This window comes from Cetorhinus maximus, chromosome 22 (assembly GCF_964194155.1).
Source record: "Cetorhinus maximus chromosome 22, sCetMax3.hap1.1, whole genome shotgun sequence".
Classification (NCBI taxonomy): domain Eukaryota; kingdom Metazoa; phylum Chordata; class Chondrichthyes; order Lamniformes; family Cetorhinidae; genus Cetorhinus; species Cetorhinus maximus.
In genome coordinates this window covers 69,565,979-69,583,569 of record NC_135900.1, presented here as the reverse complement: position 1 = coordinate 69,583,569, position 17,591 = coordinate 69,565,979, and the positions used below count along the sequence as shown (strand labels likewise).

The window sequence follows — 17,591 nt, the reverse complement described above, 5'->3', positions numbered from 1 at the left end:
ATCTATTAAGATATTTGAAACTTGTGTCAGCGCGCACTTCCTGTTCATCATTTTTCATCTTTATCTTAACTAAATTTCTTAGCTCCACCTATAGTTAGGAACATAGGAAATAAGAGCAGAAGTAGGCCATTCAGCCCCTCAAGCCTGCTGCACCATTAAACTAGATCATGGCTGATCTCCTACCTCAACACAATTTTCCTGCACTATCTGCATATCCCTTGACACTGCATCTTTAATATCAAGAAATCTATCAATCTCTGTCTTGAACATACTCAATGACTGAGCCTCCAAAGCCCTCTGGGTTAAAGAGTTCCAAAGATTCACCACCCTCTGAGTGAAGAAATTCCTCCTCAGCCCCAAATGGCCTGCCGCTTATGTGTTCCCTGGTTCTAGACCCCACAGCCAGGGGAAACATCCTTCCTGCATCTGCCCCTGTCAAGCCCTGTAAGCATTTTGTATGCTTCAATGAGATCACCCCTCATTCTTCTAAACTTTAGAGAATAAAGGGCCAGTCTCCTAAATCTCTCATCATAGAACAATCCCCCCCATCCCAGGGATCAGTCTGGTGATCTTTTGTTGCACCCCCTCTATGGCAAGTACATCCTTCCTTAGATAAGGAGACCAAAACTGCACACAAAACTCCAGATGCGGTCTCACCAAGGCTCTGTAATATTGCAGCAAGACTTCTTTACTCCTGTGCTCAAACCTTCTTGCAATAAAGGCCAACTGTCTTCCTAATTAATTTAGAGTCAGTAAAAATTCTTGATATTATTTTATTTATTGTAGCTTGTTTCCATGCAAGTTTATTAGAAAGGGGAAGATGAACCAATTGAATTGTTACAAAATGCTTTTTGAAAATGTTTTGACCTGGCTTTGCCATTTCAACCTGCTAACTGTGACTAGGTTAAAAACATATATTGGATAACAATTGCTAATATGTACAAAAAAGCGTTATCATAACTTCCTCATAAAATTCTACAAATCTTGTTGAAGATGAGACTATCATGTTTTGACTTTGAGGCCTGTATTAAGCCTAGGGCTTGAGTTTGCAGTCCTCCCCAACCTATTATGGCCCATTCTTGGCTATCAGGCTCCCATATCCAGTATGTTCCTTGTCCGCCTTGCTTGCACACGACCCATCCTCACACAAAACCCACAATGCTAAGGGACAAGAGTTGTCCGGAGTTAATGAGGGAATGTTAGACTGGATTCCCTTAGTTGAATGATGTCCAGTAACCCCTGTTTTAGAGTTTCTAGTGTGGGCATTGAGTGAGGGCAGGATTGGGTTTAGATGTGATGCTGCCAAAGTCAAACAGCCTACTAATATACCCCATTGAGCGTCACCTGCAAAGAATGGCAATTTAGGAGATGAGACAGAGGGTGACCAGTACCCACTAACCATAGCCCTGGAGAGGTCTTCCTTTCGTTGTTCAATTCCAAAGGAACCAAATATCCTGTGTTTAAAGGCAATCTGTTCATTGCCTTATGCTCCCTGTTAACTTCTGAAAATATTAACTCAATTGTGCCTCTTTCCAACTTGAGCAATATGTGGCCATTTATAGAAACCAATTGAATTACTGCAACACCTCTAAGTCCCTGGAGGCTCTCAATTAAGTCTGCAGCCTGGGCCGCTACTGACATTTCTACTTAACTAAAGTGACTATTAACATGGAGTGTGGCCGTTGTACATTGCTGATAGTAGTTATAATTGGATATGTGGCTTTCTCGTTTGCCAATTTTTTCCCCTTGTTTCCCAGAGGCATTGTAGGACCCTGCCTCTGCTTGAAACCTTGTTGCATCTCGCATTTACTCCCAACATTGCTTTGCGTGCAGTGATTTACTTTGAAATACAGTCATTGCTGTTTGGGTATGGTAACATGAGCAGCCAATGCCCTCTAGTGTGCACCCAGTTGATCTTTCTTCATGCATGAGTAAGACTAGATTGGCAGCCTTGCCAATATTGGGAGTAGGGCCCCCCTGCCCAACCTAAGCCTAATCCTTTCCTCGCTTAATGCCTGTGCACTTTCCAGACACTGGCTAATGACACTGGCAAGAAGATTGGCCGAATATTTTTCCATTGACAGGTCTGTGAGCACTGTACCCACTTGAGTGCAATGTAGAGGAAATTGGGCTGAACCATAGATCTTCCTGATTTGAATAGGCCACACTAGATAGCGAGAGAGAACTGGCATGTTTGTACCATCTACAGTGATACTGGCACTGGGCTGGTGAAACTGCAGGAGTGTTTTCTGGTTACAGCATGTCGAGTCTATATAAAAGCCTTGACTCTTACTCCCAGAGTGAGTCAGGGACAAACACTGCAATTGTGCTCGTCACTTTCCCAACAGAATCGAGACATTTAGAATGAAGTAGTCTCGGGCGTGCGGAACAGAGCTTGCACTTGTTGCAGGGACTTGTTCCAAAGTGCACATGATGTTGGACCCACCCAGAGCCAGTGTTGGTGTAGATTCAGAATTAACCTGGCAGCATCACATCAAAGTGTGTCGGTTCATGTTGAGACAATGACCACGAAGCCGTTTCTGCCTCGAAAAAGCAGGCCTGAACTTTGTAGTCGCATTGTGTCACCTCCAGGATACTGGCTGGAGACGGCACACCACAATGAACCCAGGTAATCCCCAGCTGCCAACTCCGCCCTAAGCCAGAAGCCTTCCAAAATTGGAATGTGTTTCTTGTGGAATCGATCTTCATGTTGCTGAGGGATTAATTTACATTCAAATCTTCCAGTGCCATTCAATGGGCTCGGGCATGGAAAATCAAGTAAGCTACTGTTATACTTCACCCATTGTGTATTTGGGTGGGTCCGTCTGTGGCAGCCATTGTTTCAATATTCAGCGCTTTGCATTTTAGTGTCTCTTCCTTAGATGGTGATGGATTTTGATGGGTCTCTGAATGATAGGAAACATCCCTCTCTTCACACTCCCCTGAGGGTGTCTTGTTTGCTTTTTCACCTTCACCTTGGAAAGTGGCATTGTTAAGTGGTTTATTCTGTCTCATTTCAAATTGCAAAATTTCCAGTCAGTTGGAAGTTGAAAAGTCATATTATCAAAACTAAAGGGGCATTGCCTCATGACACTACCCATCACAGGTTAGCTTGTCACCTCCGGGGCCTGGGTGATGGGAAGTCACCTCATGTGTACTGGCTGTAAGGATCAGTTGTAAAATGAATTGATCAGTCTCAAGCCAATTCCACAAGGGCATGGGACCACAGCATAAAACACGGTACCCCCTGGTTCTGAACTGGCATTTCACTCAGAGAGAGCATGGAGCAGCTTTCTGGGTGTGGTGTGTTGGAGGAATAAACTAAGTGTCCTGGTACAGTTCGGTTTGGACTGATAAACATTGGGGAAGTGTAGTTGATGCTGACTCTCTGTCCCCCTGAGATGAGTGACTGCGCTTGTGTATTAATTTCCGCTTTCGAGCACCTGCAGTACTTTGCTTGGTCTTACTGAGCTTAGATTCTGGGAGCACAGCACCCAATGGGAGAACTCTTAATGATTACAGTTTCAAAGACAGTTGGCCAGCAATAGACATGTAAATCTATTGGACAGTCCATGAGTCCGCTGCTGGTCTGCAGAAGCCAGCTGCTATAGCTCTCCCCTGGAAAAGACTAATAAAAGGCCATTTTGTCTTTCATTCCTCTGTGTTACCGTCTCTCATCTTGTTGACCACACAATTCACCGAAAGAAAGAAAGCCCAGTTGAGGGGAACGAGATAGCACTTGCATTGTAATGTTGCTTCTGCTGTACTTGAGACAGCAGAGGAAGCAATAGGTGATTTGCACTCACAGTAAGAGAGAGGCCAGAAGGTATCATATAATAACGAAAATGATTTCACTGGGAATCCATTGCTCTTTAAATCCAATTCTTGACTATTAGATCATTGAAACTCCAGCTTGAATTTTTTTTACCTTGATATCCTTCAGGACAATATGTTTTGTTATTGGAAAACGACCAGCTCTTAGGCTTATTGAGATTCGTTTCTGACATCTTGACTCTTGGGGACAGTAAACTGATTTCCTTGCAGTTACCGAAATTCTTGAATCATTCTGGGAATGTTTTCATGCTGGTTTGCATGGATTTTACCATTTTCGGAGACGAAAGGGGTTGTAGCTGGAGTTACACCAGGTCTTTCAGTCAACAGTGAGGGTTAGAGGTTCCCCAAGAAGCAAAATGGTTGGATGGATCATTGTAGGCAAACTTGGCAGAAACAAGGTGATTGGCAGCACCACAAACTGATTGGAGAGAATTGCCAGGCTGACAGAGGTCGCTTACCATCTCCCCTCGTGGCCAGCCTTAGCAATCTGGAAGACTCCCTGTGTTTGGATTGTGAGGGAATGCCCAGAATTTCTCTCGCTGGATGAAGAAGAGACAGGAAAGGGTCAGGTGAAGTCCAATCCACCAGTGACTCACTTGCTACCCTTGTAGTTTGGCAACCTCGCTATCTTCCCATTGCAGCTTCAGATACCCACCTGAATCGGCAGATCAAACTTTAATGTCTCTTCTGAAGGGCTGGACCTCTGAAAGCCCAACACTGTGGTGATTTTCTCAAGTCCCAGTTTGCCGTGGTGGGGACTGGAACCATAATCTTGTAACCTAGAGGGGAGAACGCTACCAAATGAGCCAAGCTGGCACATGACTTAAGGACTCAATAAATGGGATTCCGCCCATGCAGAGTGCCTTCTCATGGTCCCTGCCAGCCGGATCAGAATGGTATTGTCACCTGATGGCAACCTGACTCTCTGGCTGCAAGGGGTATATTGTGGCGAGGTCACCTTATGGATTAAAAAAAAATTGGCCATTGCCACTTAAAAGGCCTTTGTCAGGGAGCTATTGAAGGCTGAGACTGGGTAACATGATGTTCCTATGGGCGGCCTGTTGAAAACCTCTATGTCCCCATGAAACTTTCACAAAATATATAAAAAACCCATCTTCCTAACCTTCCTCTGAATTGAGGATTTCAACATAATCTATCATTTGACAGGACCACAACTGGACACAGTATTTTCCATTTGACTGAACTAAGGCTTTGTGCAGAGAAAGGGTCATTTTTCTGGTTTTATGTTTAATTGATCTAATTATAAACCTAAATAAAAACAGATAATGCTGGAAATACTCAGCGAGTCTGGCAGCCTCTGTGGGGAGAGAAATTAATGTTTTAGGTTATGAGCTTTCATCAGAACTGACTATAATCCAAATTTAGTTTCACCATAGCCTTGGCCATGGACCTTAAGTGAATCATGAAACACAGCTCATAGATCTTTCTCCCAACAACTTTGGGTGGGAAATCATGCACGACGTCTACACTTGTAGAATCACCCCCTCCCAAATCCATCATTCTGCACGTCTTTCACATTAAAGACATCTGCCAGAATCTGACTCATTTAACTATTGTGTCTAGATATGCCTGAACCATGCAGATAGTGTGTGTAGGAGTAGGCCATTTAGCCGCCTCAGTCTTATCATGTCCAATCTGTACCTCAACACCATTCACCTGCCTTTGCTCCAGACCTCTTGATACCCTTAACCAACAAAAATCAAACAATCTCAGTTTTGAAAGCTCCAATTGACCCCAACACTCATAGCGGTGTTTTTGGGAGAGAAGGTTCCAGATTTCTGCTCCCCTTTGTGTGAAAATGACCTTCCTGACTTCATTCCTAACGGCTGCAATTTTAAGATTCAGTCACCTTGTTCTGAACTCTCCACAAATGGAAATAGCTCCTTTGTCCATCCTATTGAACCATTTTATCATGTTAAAGACCTTGATTCAATTGCCTCTCAATCTCTGGGAATACAAGCCAAGATAACACCACCTGTCTTCACAATTTAACCCTTTAAGCCTTTTAAGTATCTTTTTGCACACATTTGGATTCCTCCTACCAATGGCTATTGATTGAGCTGTCGTGGTGATGCATACATAGGCATGTTGGATAAGAACAGAATCTGGCTTAGTCTGCAGCCTTTGGGTGGTTGACTGGCTGACAAACTCTGTCAAAAATACACACAAAAAGTGTGTGTCTGGGTGAGGTACTGAAGACAGCTCTGGTGCCTATGTATCTGAACCCCAGCAAAGACTTTGAGCCTTCAGATAGGAAAGACATAAACCTGTTGAAGAATGAAACTTAGAAGTTCTATACTAAATTTCAATATGTAAGTATGGAATGAATATTGCATTATTCCAAGTATCATTGTTAAGGAAGGAAGGACTTGCATTTATACAGCATCTTTCACAACCTCAGGACTTTACTTATTGAAGTATAATCACTTTCCCAATTTAAGAAACACAGCAGCCAAACTGCATACACCAATCTACTGCAAACAACGTGGGTAATGACCAGATAATCTGTTTTAGTGATGTTGGTTGAGGATAGATATTGGCCAGGACACCTGGGAGAGCCCTCCTGTTCTCCTCGAGGGACCTTCTACGTGCACTGAGGGCAGGTGGGGATTGGCTTAACATCATATCTAAAAGAGCGCACAATACTTGTACAATACAAAGCAGAATTCTCACTCATTTTCCCTTTATCTTGTCTTCCACTGACAGGCCAATCTATGTTTCGTGGACATTGACAACCACTTCATCGAGCTCCCAGAGGACTTCCCCCAGTTTCCTAACAAGCTGGAATTCATCCAGGAAATCTCGGAGGTGCTGCTTCACTTCGGAATTCCCCCCGAGGGGAACCTGCATTGCAGCGAGAGTGCCACCAAGCTGAAAAACCTGGTGCTGGACGACCTGGTCAATGACAAAAAGAACGGCAACTTGACTAGCAACACCATCAACATGTACGAGTTGCTGAAGGGCAACGAGACGCTGGCTCGGCTCCAGGCTTTGGCAAAGCGCACCGGGGTGGCCGTGGAGAAGATGGAAATCGCGCCCCCACCAGCAGCGGAGAAGGCGAAGGACACTAGGTGCCAGTGCAGCGAGGAAGAGCTGCGCGATTACAAGCTCACCGTGCAACTCCGTGAAGTGTTTGCTAACCGCTTCACTCAGATGTTTGCCGATTATGAGGCCTTTGTCATCCAACCCACTCAGGATATGGACTCGTGGCTCACCAATCGTGAGCAGATGCAGAATTTCGACAAGGTAATTGTTCTCCCCCCTTTCCCACTCATTCATTAAAGTTGCAACGTTGTTTGATCCTTCGTATTGTTAGTGGTACAACCAGCCTGGCCTCTACCACTGACACTGCCTTCATGATAAATATCTAGCACCTCAGAATGTCCCAAAGCGCCTTCACAACCGATGAAGCACTCTTCGAGGTGTGGTCGCAGCTGTAATGTGGAAAATGCAGGAGCCAATTTGGGTACAGCACCATCAGCTATAGGATAATGATCGGATGAGCTGTGATGTTGGTTGAGGAACATAAGTTGGCCATGACACCAGAACAGTGCTGACCTCCTTCAAAATAATTCCAGATCTTTCATATCCACCTGAGAAGGCAGGTAGAGCCTCGTTTTAATGACATGTCTGATAGACGCTTCCTCCAACAGTGCAGCACTCCCTCAGCATTGGAAGTTTTTGTGCACAGTTTTCTAGAATTGAACTTAAACTCTCAGCCTTTCAGAGATGGGAAATCTAGCTTTGAACCATAGGGTTGAGGGTGAATTCCCCACTGCCTCCACCTCCTGATAAAACAGTTGCAATTACTGACTCTTGCAAACAAAGGTTTATCATTCCATGACATGGCAGGTGCAACTTTCAAGAATGTTGTTGTGACTAGGAGGCTAAACAATGCCCAGTTACAAGTCCTGGCCATTTATTTCCTGTTCCTTAAACAGAGAGAAGGATATTAATGCTGGGGAATGGAACAGATTCAGAGTAAACATAAATGATAACTTCATCTTTTCTACCCCAGCAGCATACACAAGAAGTAGGAGCAGAAGTAGGCCATTCAGCCCCTCAAATCTGTTGCACAATTCAATAAGATCATGGCTGATTTGATTGTGGCCTTAACTCCACTTTGCTGCCTGTCACCCATAACCCTTGACTCCCTTGTTGACCTGAAATCTCTCTAACTCAGCCTTGAACTTCCCCAATGATGTTACCATCACTGCTCTCTGAAGCAGAGAATTCCACAGTCTAACGACCCTGTGAGAGAAAAAAAAGTCCTCCTCACCTCTGTCTTAAATAGGAGACCTCTAATTTTTGAACTGTGTCCCCTAGTTCTAGACGCCCCCACAAGCAGAAACATCCTCTCAGCATCCATCCTGTCAAGCCACCTCAGGATCTTGTATGTTCCAATAAGATCACCTCTCATTCTTCTAACCTCCAATGGGTATAGGCCCTTTGTAGCAACCTTGCACCAATGTCCATTTTGCCCTACCTGAGAGTAGCCACTCTGTGGCCTTGCTGAGTGAGGTTTAATGCCACTCTAGAGGGGTAGTTTTGTGCTCATGCCCGCCAGGAATCATGATGACCCTATTGTGACTGGCTAATTTCATTGGTCTGTACGAGTTTCTAGGCCCAGGATCCAGAGGTTGAAAGGTCATCGGTTTAATATCCTCCGCCATCCCCCCATGAAAATGAAAATATGTTGAAGAGGCTTCACATCCGTCTTCACCCAAGAGAATGAGGATGAAGGTACCGAACTCGGGGAGAGAGACTGCGAGGTTCTTGAGCAAAGTGATATAGGGAGTGACAAGGTATTGGAGGTGTTGGCAGGCTTAAAAGTGGACAAATCTCCAGGTCCGGATGAATTGTGTCCCAGACTGCTGAGGGAGGCAAGGGAGGAGATCGCAGGGGCTCTGACCCAAATTTTTAATTCCCCTCTGGCCACAGGGGAGGTGCCAGAGGACTGGAGAACAGCTACTGTGGTTCCGCTATTTAAGAAGGGTTGTAGAGATAAGCCAGGGAACTACAGGCCAGTGAGTCTCACGCCAGTAGTAGGGAAACTATTGGAGAAAATTCTGAAGTAGAGAATCTAACTCCACTTGGAGAGGCAAGGTTTGATCAGGGATAGTCAGCATAGCTTTGTCAGAGGGAGGTCATGCCTAACAAATTTGACTGAATTTTTTGAGGAGTTGTGTAGATGAGGGTAGTGCAGTTGATGTAGTTTATATGGATTTCAGCAAAGCCTTTGACAAGGTCCCACATGGGATACGTATAAAGAAGGCAAATGCACATGAGATACAGGGTAATTTGATAAGTTGGATTCAAAATTGGCTTAGTTGTAGGAGACAGAGGGTGATGACAGAAGGCTGCTTTAGTGACTGGAAGCCAGTGTCCAGTGGGGTATCACAGGGATCTGTGCTGGGTCCCCTATTATTTGTCATTTATATAAATGACACAGATGACTACGTAGGGGGTAGGATTAGTAATTTGCAGATGACACAAAAATTGGCCGGGTGGTTAAGAGTGAGGTTGAGTGTCTTGGGTTACAGGAAGATGTAGACGGGATGGTCAAATGGGCAGATAAGTGGCAGATGGAATTTAACTCTGAAAAGTTTGAGGTGATACACTTTGGAAGGAGTAATTTGACAAGGAAGTATTCAATGAACGGCATGACACAAGAAGTTCTGAGGAACAAAGAGACCTTGGCGTGTGTGTCCATAGATCTCTGAAGGCGGAGGGGCATGTTAGTGGGGTGGTGAAAAAGTCATATGGGACGCATGCCTTTATCAATCGAGGCATAGATTACAAAAGTAGCGAGGTCATGTTGGAGTTGTATAGAACATTGGTGAGGCCACAGCTGGAGTACTGTGTGCAGTTCTGGTCGCCACATTATAGGAAGGATGTGATTGCACTGGAGGGGGTGCAGAGGAGATTCACCAGGATGTTGCCTGGGATGAAACATTTAAGTTATGAAGAGAGGTTGGATAGACTTGGGTTGTTTTTGTTGGAGCAGAGAAGACTTAGGGGGCAACCTGATCGAGGTGTACAAGACTATTAGGGGCATGGACAGGGTGGATAGGGAGCAGCTGTTCCCCTTAGTTGAAGGGTCAGTCATGAGGTGGCATAAGTTCAAGGTGAGGGGCAGGAGGTTTAGGGGGAGATGTGAGGAAAAACATTTTTGCCCAGAGGGTGGTGATGGTCTGGAATGCATTGCCTGGGAGGGTGGTGGAGGCGGGTTGCCTCACATCCTTTAAAAAGTACCTGGATGAGCACTTGGCACGTCATAACATTCAAGGCTATGGGTCAAATGCTGGTAAATGGGATTAGGTAGGTAGGTCAGGTGTTTCTCACGTGTTGATACAGACTCGATGGGCTGAATGGCCTCTTCTGCTCTGTGTGATTCTGTGAGAGAAAGGATTAGATAAACTTTTGGATCTGGGCTCTGACTTGAAAAACAATAGAAGCTCCTCGGATGGAATTTGCGACTCCTGTATATCAGTTAACTTCTCAGTTTCAGGATCACTTGACGCTTATCCTTTTCCATGTTTCTAATGAATTGTGACCTATTTTGTTGAAGCCAAACAGAACTGCAAAGTAATCACCAATTTCTGACCAGTGCCACCACCACCCCCTGCCCCAATTGCCAAAACTGTCAACTCAACAATAGCCAGAGTGCCCATGAGTTTGGAATGCCAGCCAGTTCTGCTAGCTGATGAAGACCAGCAGAGTGTCCAGAGGTAGGCACAGTGAAATGACACAGTGCGATCCCAATCCATGTACAATTCCTCGGGGGTGGGGGGAGGGTGGCAAGCATCCTGAGGAACCCCTTCCCCTACTTATCGATTTTACACATCCTGAATCAGGGGATGGAGTTGTGTTAAATTAAAGACTGGTTATAGCTCCCCTCCATCACCCGCCAAGCTGTAACACTGAAGCATAGTCGTGCAGATGCTTCCTTTTCAAGCATGTATCCAATTCCAACTTACTAAAACCTGTGCCTTTTCTGACTGTGCCATTGTGACGAGCTGTTGTGATCTGATTTAAGGTTCTGTGGCCGTCCAAACTATAAACCTTGCAAAGCGAAAAGATGAGAAGCTGAGGGGTGCAGGATACACCAAATATTGCTTGCCAATTAAAGCAAGTGTGATTGCAAAACCAATTATGTGAGGTTTTAGTGGTGTAAATGGGGAAGGAACTATTTCCACTGGCAGCAGGATTGGTTACCAGATTTATGGTAGCTGGTGTTAAATGCCAGGGGGAAGATGAGCTATTTCTTTACTGAGTTGTTACGATCTGGAATGTTCTGCCTGAAAGGATGGTGAAAGCAGATTCAACAGTAACTTTCAAAAGGGAATTGGTTATAAACATAAGAAGGAAAATAATTGCAGGGCTGCAGGGAAAGAGCAGTGGCATAGGACTAAATGGATGGCTCTTTGAAAGAGCTGGCACAGGCACAGATGGGCCAAATGGCCTCTCTCTGTGCTTGATCATCCTGACATCTGGAGTTTTCAACACCAACACAAAGGCTGGTATTTAGGGAACTGATCCCCAGGAAAGAATGACACAACTGGGCTGCTCATCCGAGAAAAGAGGTGACCGTGAGCTGGCGCCATAAAGATATTGAAGATGTGAAACAATATAGAAATCTGGAGCACAAATCAACAAAACTGTGACAGTAGAACAATGGGGCACAGGTTCAAACTGACAACAGAGCAAATTTAGCGCAGGTATGTTCTCCTGCGCACAAAGATTGATAATAGCCTCAAACCCAGAGGGTTTAACACTTTACAAAGAGATGGTGAATGCACAGAATGGGCTGCCCAGAGGAGGAGTAGGAGCTGATTGTAGCAGCAAACTCAACTTGGATTTGAACAATTCCCAGGGGAAAAATCCAGTGGAAGAGAATGGAAGATTTCACAGGGTCTGATATTTCCCAGGTGGAGGTTGACGTGGAGAATGAGGTGGTATTTATTTTTCTGGATGGCTTTTTGCACACGTGTATCTTATAAAACCTGATAAAGAGCCAGTATTATTCAGAAATGAAGCAAGGTCCACTGAGAAGCGAATGAAGTTGGATTTATCCAGTATCTCCCAAAAGCCAATGCCATACTTCTGAAGTGTAGTCACTGCAGCTTTATAATCAAACATAGCTGCCATTTTTCACACAGAGAGGTGCTGCAGACAGCAATAACTTGATAATCGGTTTTTGGTTGAGTGAATGTTGACCAAAAAAACCCCCATGCTGTCCTTTGATGGGATTGTTTAGACAAGAGAGGGCTGCAGTTTAACATCTGGTATAACATCTGGTATCTCCCAGGAAAGGGAAGACTGAGAGGTGACCCGTTGGAGATCTTTAAGGTTATAAAAGAGTTTGATGGGTTAGACATGGAGAACCTGATTCCACTGGCTGGGGAGACCAGACTGGGGCCATAAATATACAATAAATACTATTGAATCCAATTCCGAATTCAGGAGGAACTTCTTCCCAAACACTGGTTAGAATATGGAACTTACTGCCACAGGGAGTAATTCAGCCTAATAGCATAAATGTGTTTAAGGGGAAGCTAGATAAGCACATATGGGGGCAAGGAATAAGAGGTTAAGTTGATAGGGTTAAATGAAGAGGGGTGGGAGAGGGTTCATGTGGAGTACAAAAACACTGCTTGGACCTTTTGGGCTGAATGGCCTGGTTCGTACTTTGTGGTAATTGTCTCACTCAGTACCCTTCGCCAATATTGTGCTCCTTCAGTATTACACTCAATTGTCAGCTTAGGTTAAGGTGCTCAAATCTTTGGAGTGGAGTTTGAGCCCAGGATTTTCTGACTGAAAGGCAAGATTGTTACCCCTGAGCCAAGCTGACACTTAAAGGATTTGAAGGAAGGTGGGGACAAGTATGCCTAGTTGCATAAGCTATATTTTGGGACTGGACCTTTGCTTGCAAAATAGATTCTGTCCTTGAACATTTTCACGAAGCCATGAATAGTCAGTTTAAATCGTATTTTATTCTAAACGGATGAACAAGACATATTGGGCGCTTACCATCAAGGTTCTGCATTAAACCAAGGGTAAGTTTGTATCTTGACTTTCATTATATGTACGGAAGACTGTTTACTAAAGTAATGGATGATTTACTTTCATTTTAGGCTTCGTTTCTCTCTGACCAGCCAGAGCCCTACCTCCCCTTTCTCTCCCACTTCATAGAAACGCAGATGTTTGCGACCTTCATTGACAACAAGATTGTGTCGCTGTGGGAAGAGAAGGACCCGCTTCTCAGAGTGTTTGATTCGCGCATTGAGAAAATGAAGATCTACAGTGTCCGCATCCCCACATTACGTACCTCGAATTATCAGAAGTGCACCGTCTTGAAAGAAGCTGGTGAGCACAATCATTCCCCATTTGTCTGCTCAGTATTTGGGAAGCGGAGGTTGGTATGGGTGGTGTTAGCGGAGGGGGGTACGCGGTATAATCTTGTGCGCTAGGTGTAATCAGTCAGGCTTACCTCACAACAGTTCTTAGCTCACAATACTGAACTGCAGAGGTGGAATCAGCTGATGCTGTCCTCTGATCTTGGAGGAAATCAAGGTCAACCCATGTCCCTGAACCCACATGAAGAAGGGACACTCCAGCTCGAGCCTTGTCTCCAATGTTTGCCTTTCAGCATTTGTGTATACAAATATAGAAGCCTTATAGACTTTAAATTGCTGTCACATTGATGCTGCTTACGGTTAGGGTCTGCCACCCCATTAGGGATTGTCTGATCTTTAAATGGAGGATCATTAATGGACACTGATGGGAATGTGGTCTCTTCCACATACATGAGATGTGGTCAGGAAAGTCAAATTTTGCAAATTCTATGGCATTGGTAATCAAGTGGATTGTTAACTGTGGTTTTAATACTTCCGATTAGTCTATATAAGCTGTTTACCACTCCACCTCCCATTCTCTCCCTCCTTAATCAAGTTAACATTTATTTCCTAGGACCATTGCATTCTGCAGAGTTTCCATTCTTCCTTTGATTATTTATTTTACACATGCCAACTCAATGTGGGCTGAGAGCCAGGTTCCTGCCTCAGCCTTGGTCCCTTCAAGACTAGCCTGAGAGTGACACATTTCTAGATTTATCCCAACCTTTCACCCTTAGCCGTGAGGACTGCCTAATTTCTGATTGGTGCATTGAATCTGGAATTATCACCCCCGAAGGCTGTGGACATTGGGACAATTGTAGCTTTCAAGAGCGAGATTGATGAATTTTTGTTGGGTAAGTGTATCCAAGGATGAGAAGAGGTGGTGGGTGACAAGAGTTGAGGTACAGATCAACACTAATCTAATAGAAAGTTGGAACATTCTTGTGGAAATAGATCGCCTACTCCTGGATCCAGTGTCCTGTTCCTTAAATTGATCTAACTAAGATTAGGGCTGCTTTGTGTGAGAATGACAGCAAGTATCCCATGGGCCTGACACTCTGTGCCTCTAACTTCAAGCATTACCTCACCCAGCAGTATGGTAGTACTAATTACACTTACCCACCCAGCAACATGGTAGTACTAACTAGATTTACCTCACCCAGCAGTATGGTACTATTAATTACATTTACCTCACCCAGCAACATGGTAGTACTAATTACGTTTACCTCACCCAGCAACAAGATCGTACTAATTACATTTACCTGAGCCTAGCCATGTGGTAATACTAATTGCAGTTACCTCACCCAGCAATGTGGTAGTACTAATTACATTTACCTCTCACCCAGCAGCATGGTAGTAATAATTGCATTTACCTGAGCCCAGCAACATGGTAGTACTAATTAAATTTACTTCACCCAGCAACATGGTAGTACTCATCACAATGTGATAATGAGCAGTTAATCTGTTTTTGTGATTTGGTTGAGAGATAAATATTGACTCGGACACTAGAGATAACTCCCCTGTTCCTGTTCGAATAGTGCCAAGGGATCTTTTATATCCACCTGAAAAGGTCGATGGAACCTTGCATCAAGAGTCAGACTTGAACGTACAACCTTCTGACTCAGGGGTGAGTGAGACTGCTGAGCTACGGCTGACACCAATTCAACTCCTGGTCAGTGATAGACTGACCAATGACAGCTGGGGTGGCAGATGTCAGCACAAATATTAGCTTCAGTGTCCTGGGCTGAGGAAGGGCTAAAAAAGCCAATCAAAGTTTCACTCCAGGGAGCTGTCCCAGGACACGGCAGGACAGAGTTTGGATATGGATGTTTGGCAGGGTTCTGCAACTCTTCCCAACGGTCAGGTTGTTCAGTAATACTCAACAACTTATGCAGAGTGGCGGGATGATTCTGGAGACACTGGCTGGTTGTGGAGTGGAGAAGGCTGATAAACTAGCAATCGGAATCAGTTAACTTTTTTTAATTAAAATGTGAAATGATCAGAAAACTTGGCAATTCCCCAAAGTAATGTTGAACTGTAACTTCCACTTTAAATTAAAATGCCAGCACTGAGTGCTGCCGACTCAGTGAAATGTACAGCAACTCAATTAACTGTCATGAATTGGAGCTTGTTCCATGTTGCACTAAGTGCTTAAATGCAAAAAAAATTCTAATTAAAGGGTTACTATTACATCAATAGCTGAGCCAATGTATTTCTTTCAGTTTCTTTGTCACACTGCTGTAATTGCGCTCCCTCTAAAGACCCATTGTTAAATAAGAACACATGCTCTTCCTGAAAAGTGTAGTTTTTGACCTGAGTGGTTGTGTTTGACACACATTCTAATTCCTTGCCTCATTTCCCAGTCAGTAACGCGCTCCATTTTAAATAACCTGTAAATTTTTCAACACCAGCACATTATATATGCCATTGAAACAGTTGAAATGTTTCAATACTTTGCCTGAGTGGAAATCCAGGTAGTAAATGTTACCCACAATTGGAAAGGAGGCTTTAATGATCAAGATTGATCAAGTATTTGTCCACACATGTTCCAGAAGGGCACAGACAGCCATCAGGGAGCAGCAACCATGGCCAGTCCTGCCCTCCAAAGGACGCTAGTCCAATTGTAGCCCCTCAGCTGAGATCAGCTCTGGGCAGATTATTGACTTGTTTGACCATTGAAGGACATCCAGCTAACACCAAGATACCACAATACCCAAAAGCCCAAGAGGAAGAAGATCAATGTCTCAGCCACAAAACCACCCGCCTGAATAGAGGAATTCCAAGTACAGCTCACAACCGATCTGGAAAATCTTCATACATCCAACGCTGGGATCAAATAAAGTCAGCTACTACACTCCTGTGCCCAGACCATTGGATTTGAGCATCGTCATCATCAGGATTGCCTCGACGAAATCGATGCTCAAATATGTGGCCGCCTGAAACAAAAGCAACCAGCGTTCATTGCCTAGTAGAACTATCCAAGGCAGCAAGCCAAGACAGCAGAATTCCAACAGCTCATGGCTGATGTCCAAAGACAAATATGGAAGGTAAAGGACCAGTGGTGGGAAGAGAAAGCCCGAGAGATCCAACAATATGCTGATTATCATGACATGCAAAGCTTTTCTAAAGCCATAGGGGTCAACCATGGACCAAAGTCAAATGGACAAAATCCTTTTTGCTCACAGGATGGTGTTTCTCTTCTTCTTACGGATGACAATGGCTTCCACCAATGCTGGAAAGAACATTTTGAACAACTCCTCAACCGTGAAGGCACAGTGGCAGCTGATACTTGCCAAGCCATTTCCCAGTCGACTATGGTAGAATCAATGGGTGAACTGCCATCGACGGGAGAGCTGCGACAAGCAATCAAGCAGATGGAAAGCAACAAAACCCCTGTGGCATTCCAGCTAAGCTCTCGAAAGCTAGCAGACTTTAGCTCATATCAGGAACTCACTCACGCATACATCCTATGGATTTGGGAGGAAAAAGATCGCAACTTCAGGAATGCAACGATTGTAACTGTCTTCAAGAAGGGAGATGAATCATGCTGACCCTCTTGTCTATACCGTGGGAAATCCTGACACATATTCTCTGAATCACCTGCTTCCTGTGGCTGAGGAAATCCTCCCAGAGACAGTGTGGCTTCAGACCTTCCAGAGGAACCCTCAACATAGTCTTTGTTGTCAGACAAATCTGTGAAAAATGTCGAACAGCATCAGGAACACTTCATTGCATTCTTCAATCTGACCAAGGCATTTGATTCTGTAAATTGTAAGGCTCTGTGGATTGTGCTCCACAGATTTGAATGTCCAAGAAAGCTTATCACAATCCTGCAATTTTCTTCATGATGATATGACTCTTAACTGCCTTGAGTGGGAGATTTGAAACAGATGCCTTCAAAATGAGGACTGGGATCAAGCAAGGCTGGGTGATAGCCCCCACACTATTGATAATCTACCTGACAGTGGCTATTCACCTCATCAAAGAGCAACTGCCCTCTGGTGTCAGTATTAAAACCATCTAGATGGGAAACTCATTAATCTCAGTCACCTTCCTGCCAAAACTTAAACTAGCCTCCCTAGATATACATGATCCACAGTTTGTGAATGTCTGCAGTGCCACTGCCCAGTCTGCAAGCCACTCTAGATCTCTTCAATTCTCCATACAAGAAACTCAGCCTGTTCTTGAATGTTGTCAAAACAAAGATGGGAGAGATTAAATGAAAGAAGGGTTCATCTTCCAGGGCCAGAGAGGACGGGGGTGCGGCAAGAAGAGCATGTGCACTACTGACTGAAAGTGAAAATAAGAGAAAAACCAAAACATGCAAAGAAAAGGAAA

The 17,591-nt window shown here is 44.3% G+C and overlaps 1 protein-coding gene across 4 annotated transcripts in view; it reads left to right on the top strand.

Annotated features, from left to right (window-relative positions):
* Positions 1–17,591, top strand: part of LOC144696777 (DENN domain-containing protein 5B-like) — a 294,878-nt gene that overhangs the window by 219,687 nt on the left and 57,600 nt on the right. For all 4 annotated transcript variants that reach the window (XM_078568498.1, XM_078568496.1, XM_078568499.1 and 1 more), the window contains 2 exons: positions 6,562–7,101; positions 12,993–13,224. In XM_078568498.1, the coding sequence (XP_078424624.1) occupies positions 6,562–7,101; positions 12,993–13,224 (772 nt within the window). The remainder of the gene's footprint in view (positions 1–6,561; positions 7,102–12,992; positions 13,225–17,591) is intronic.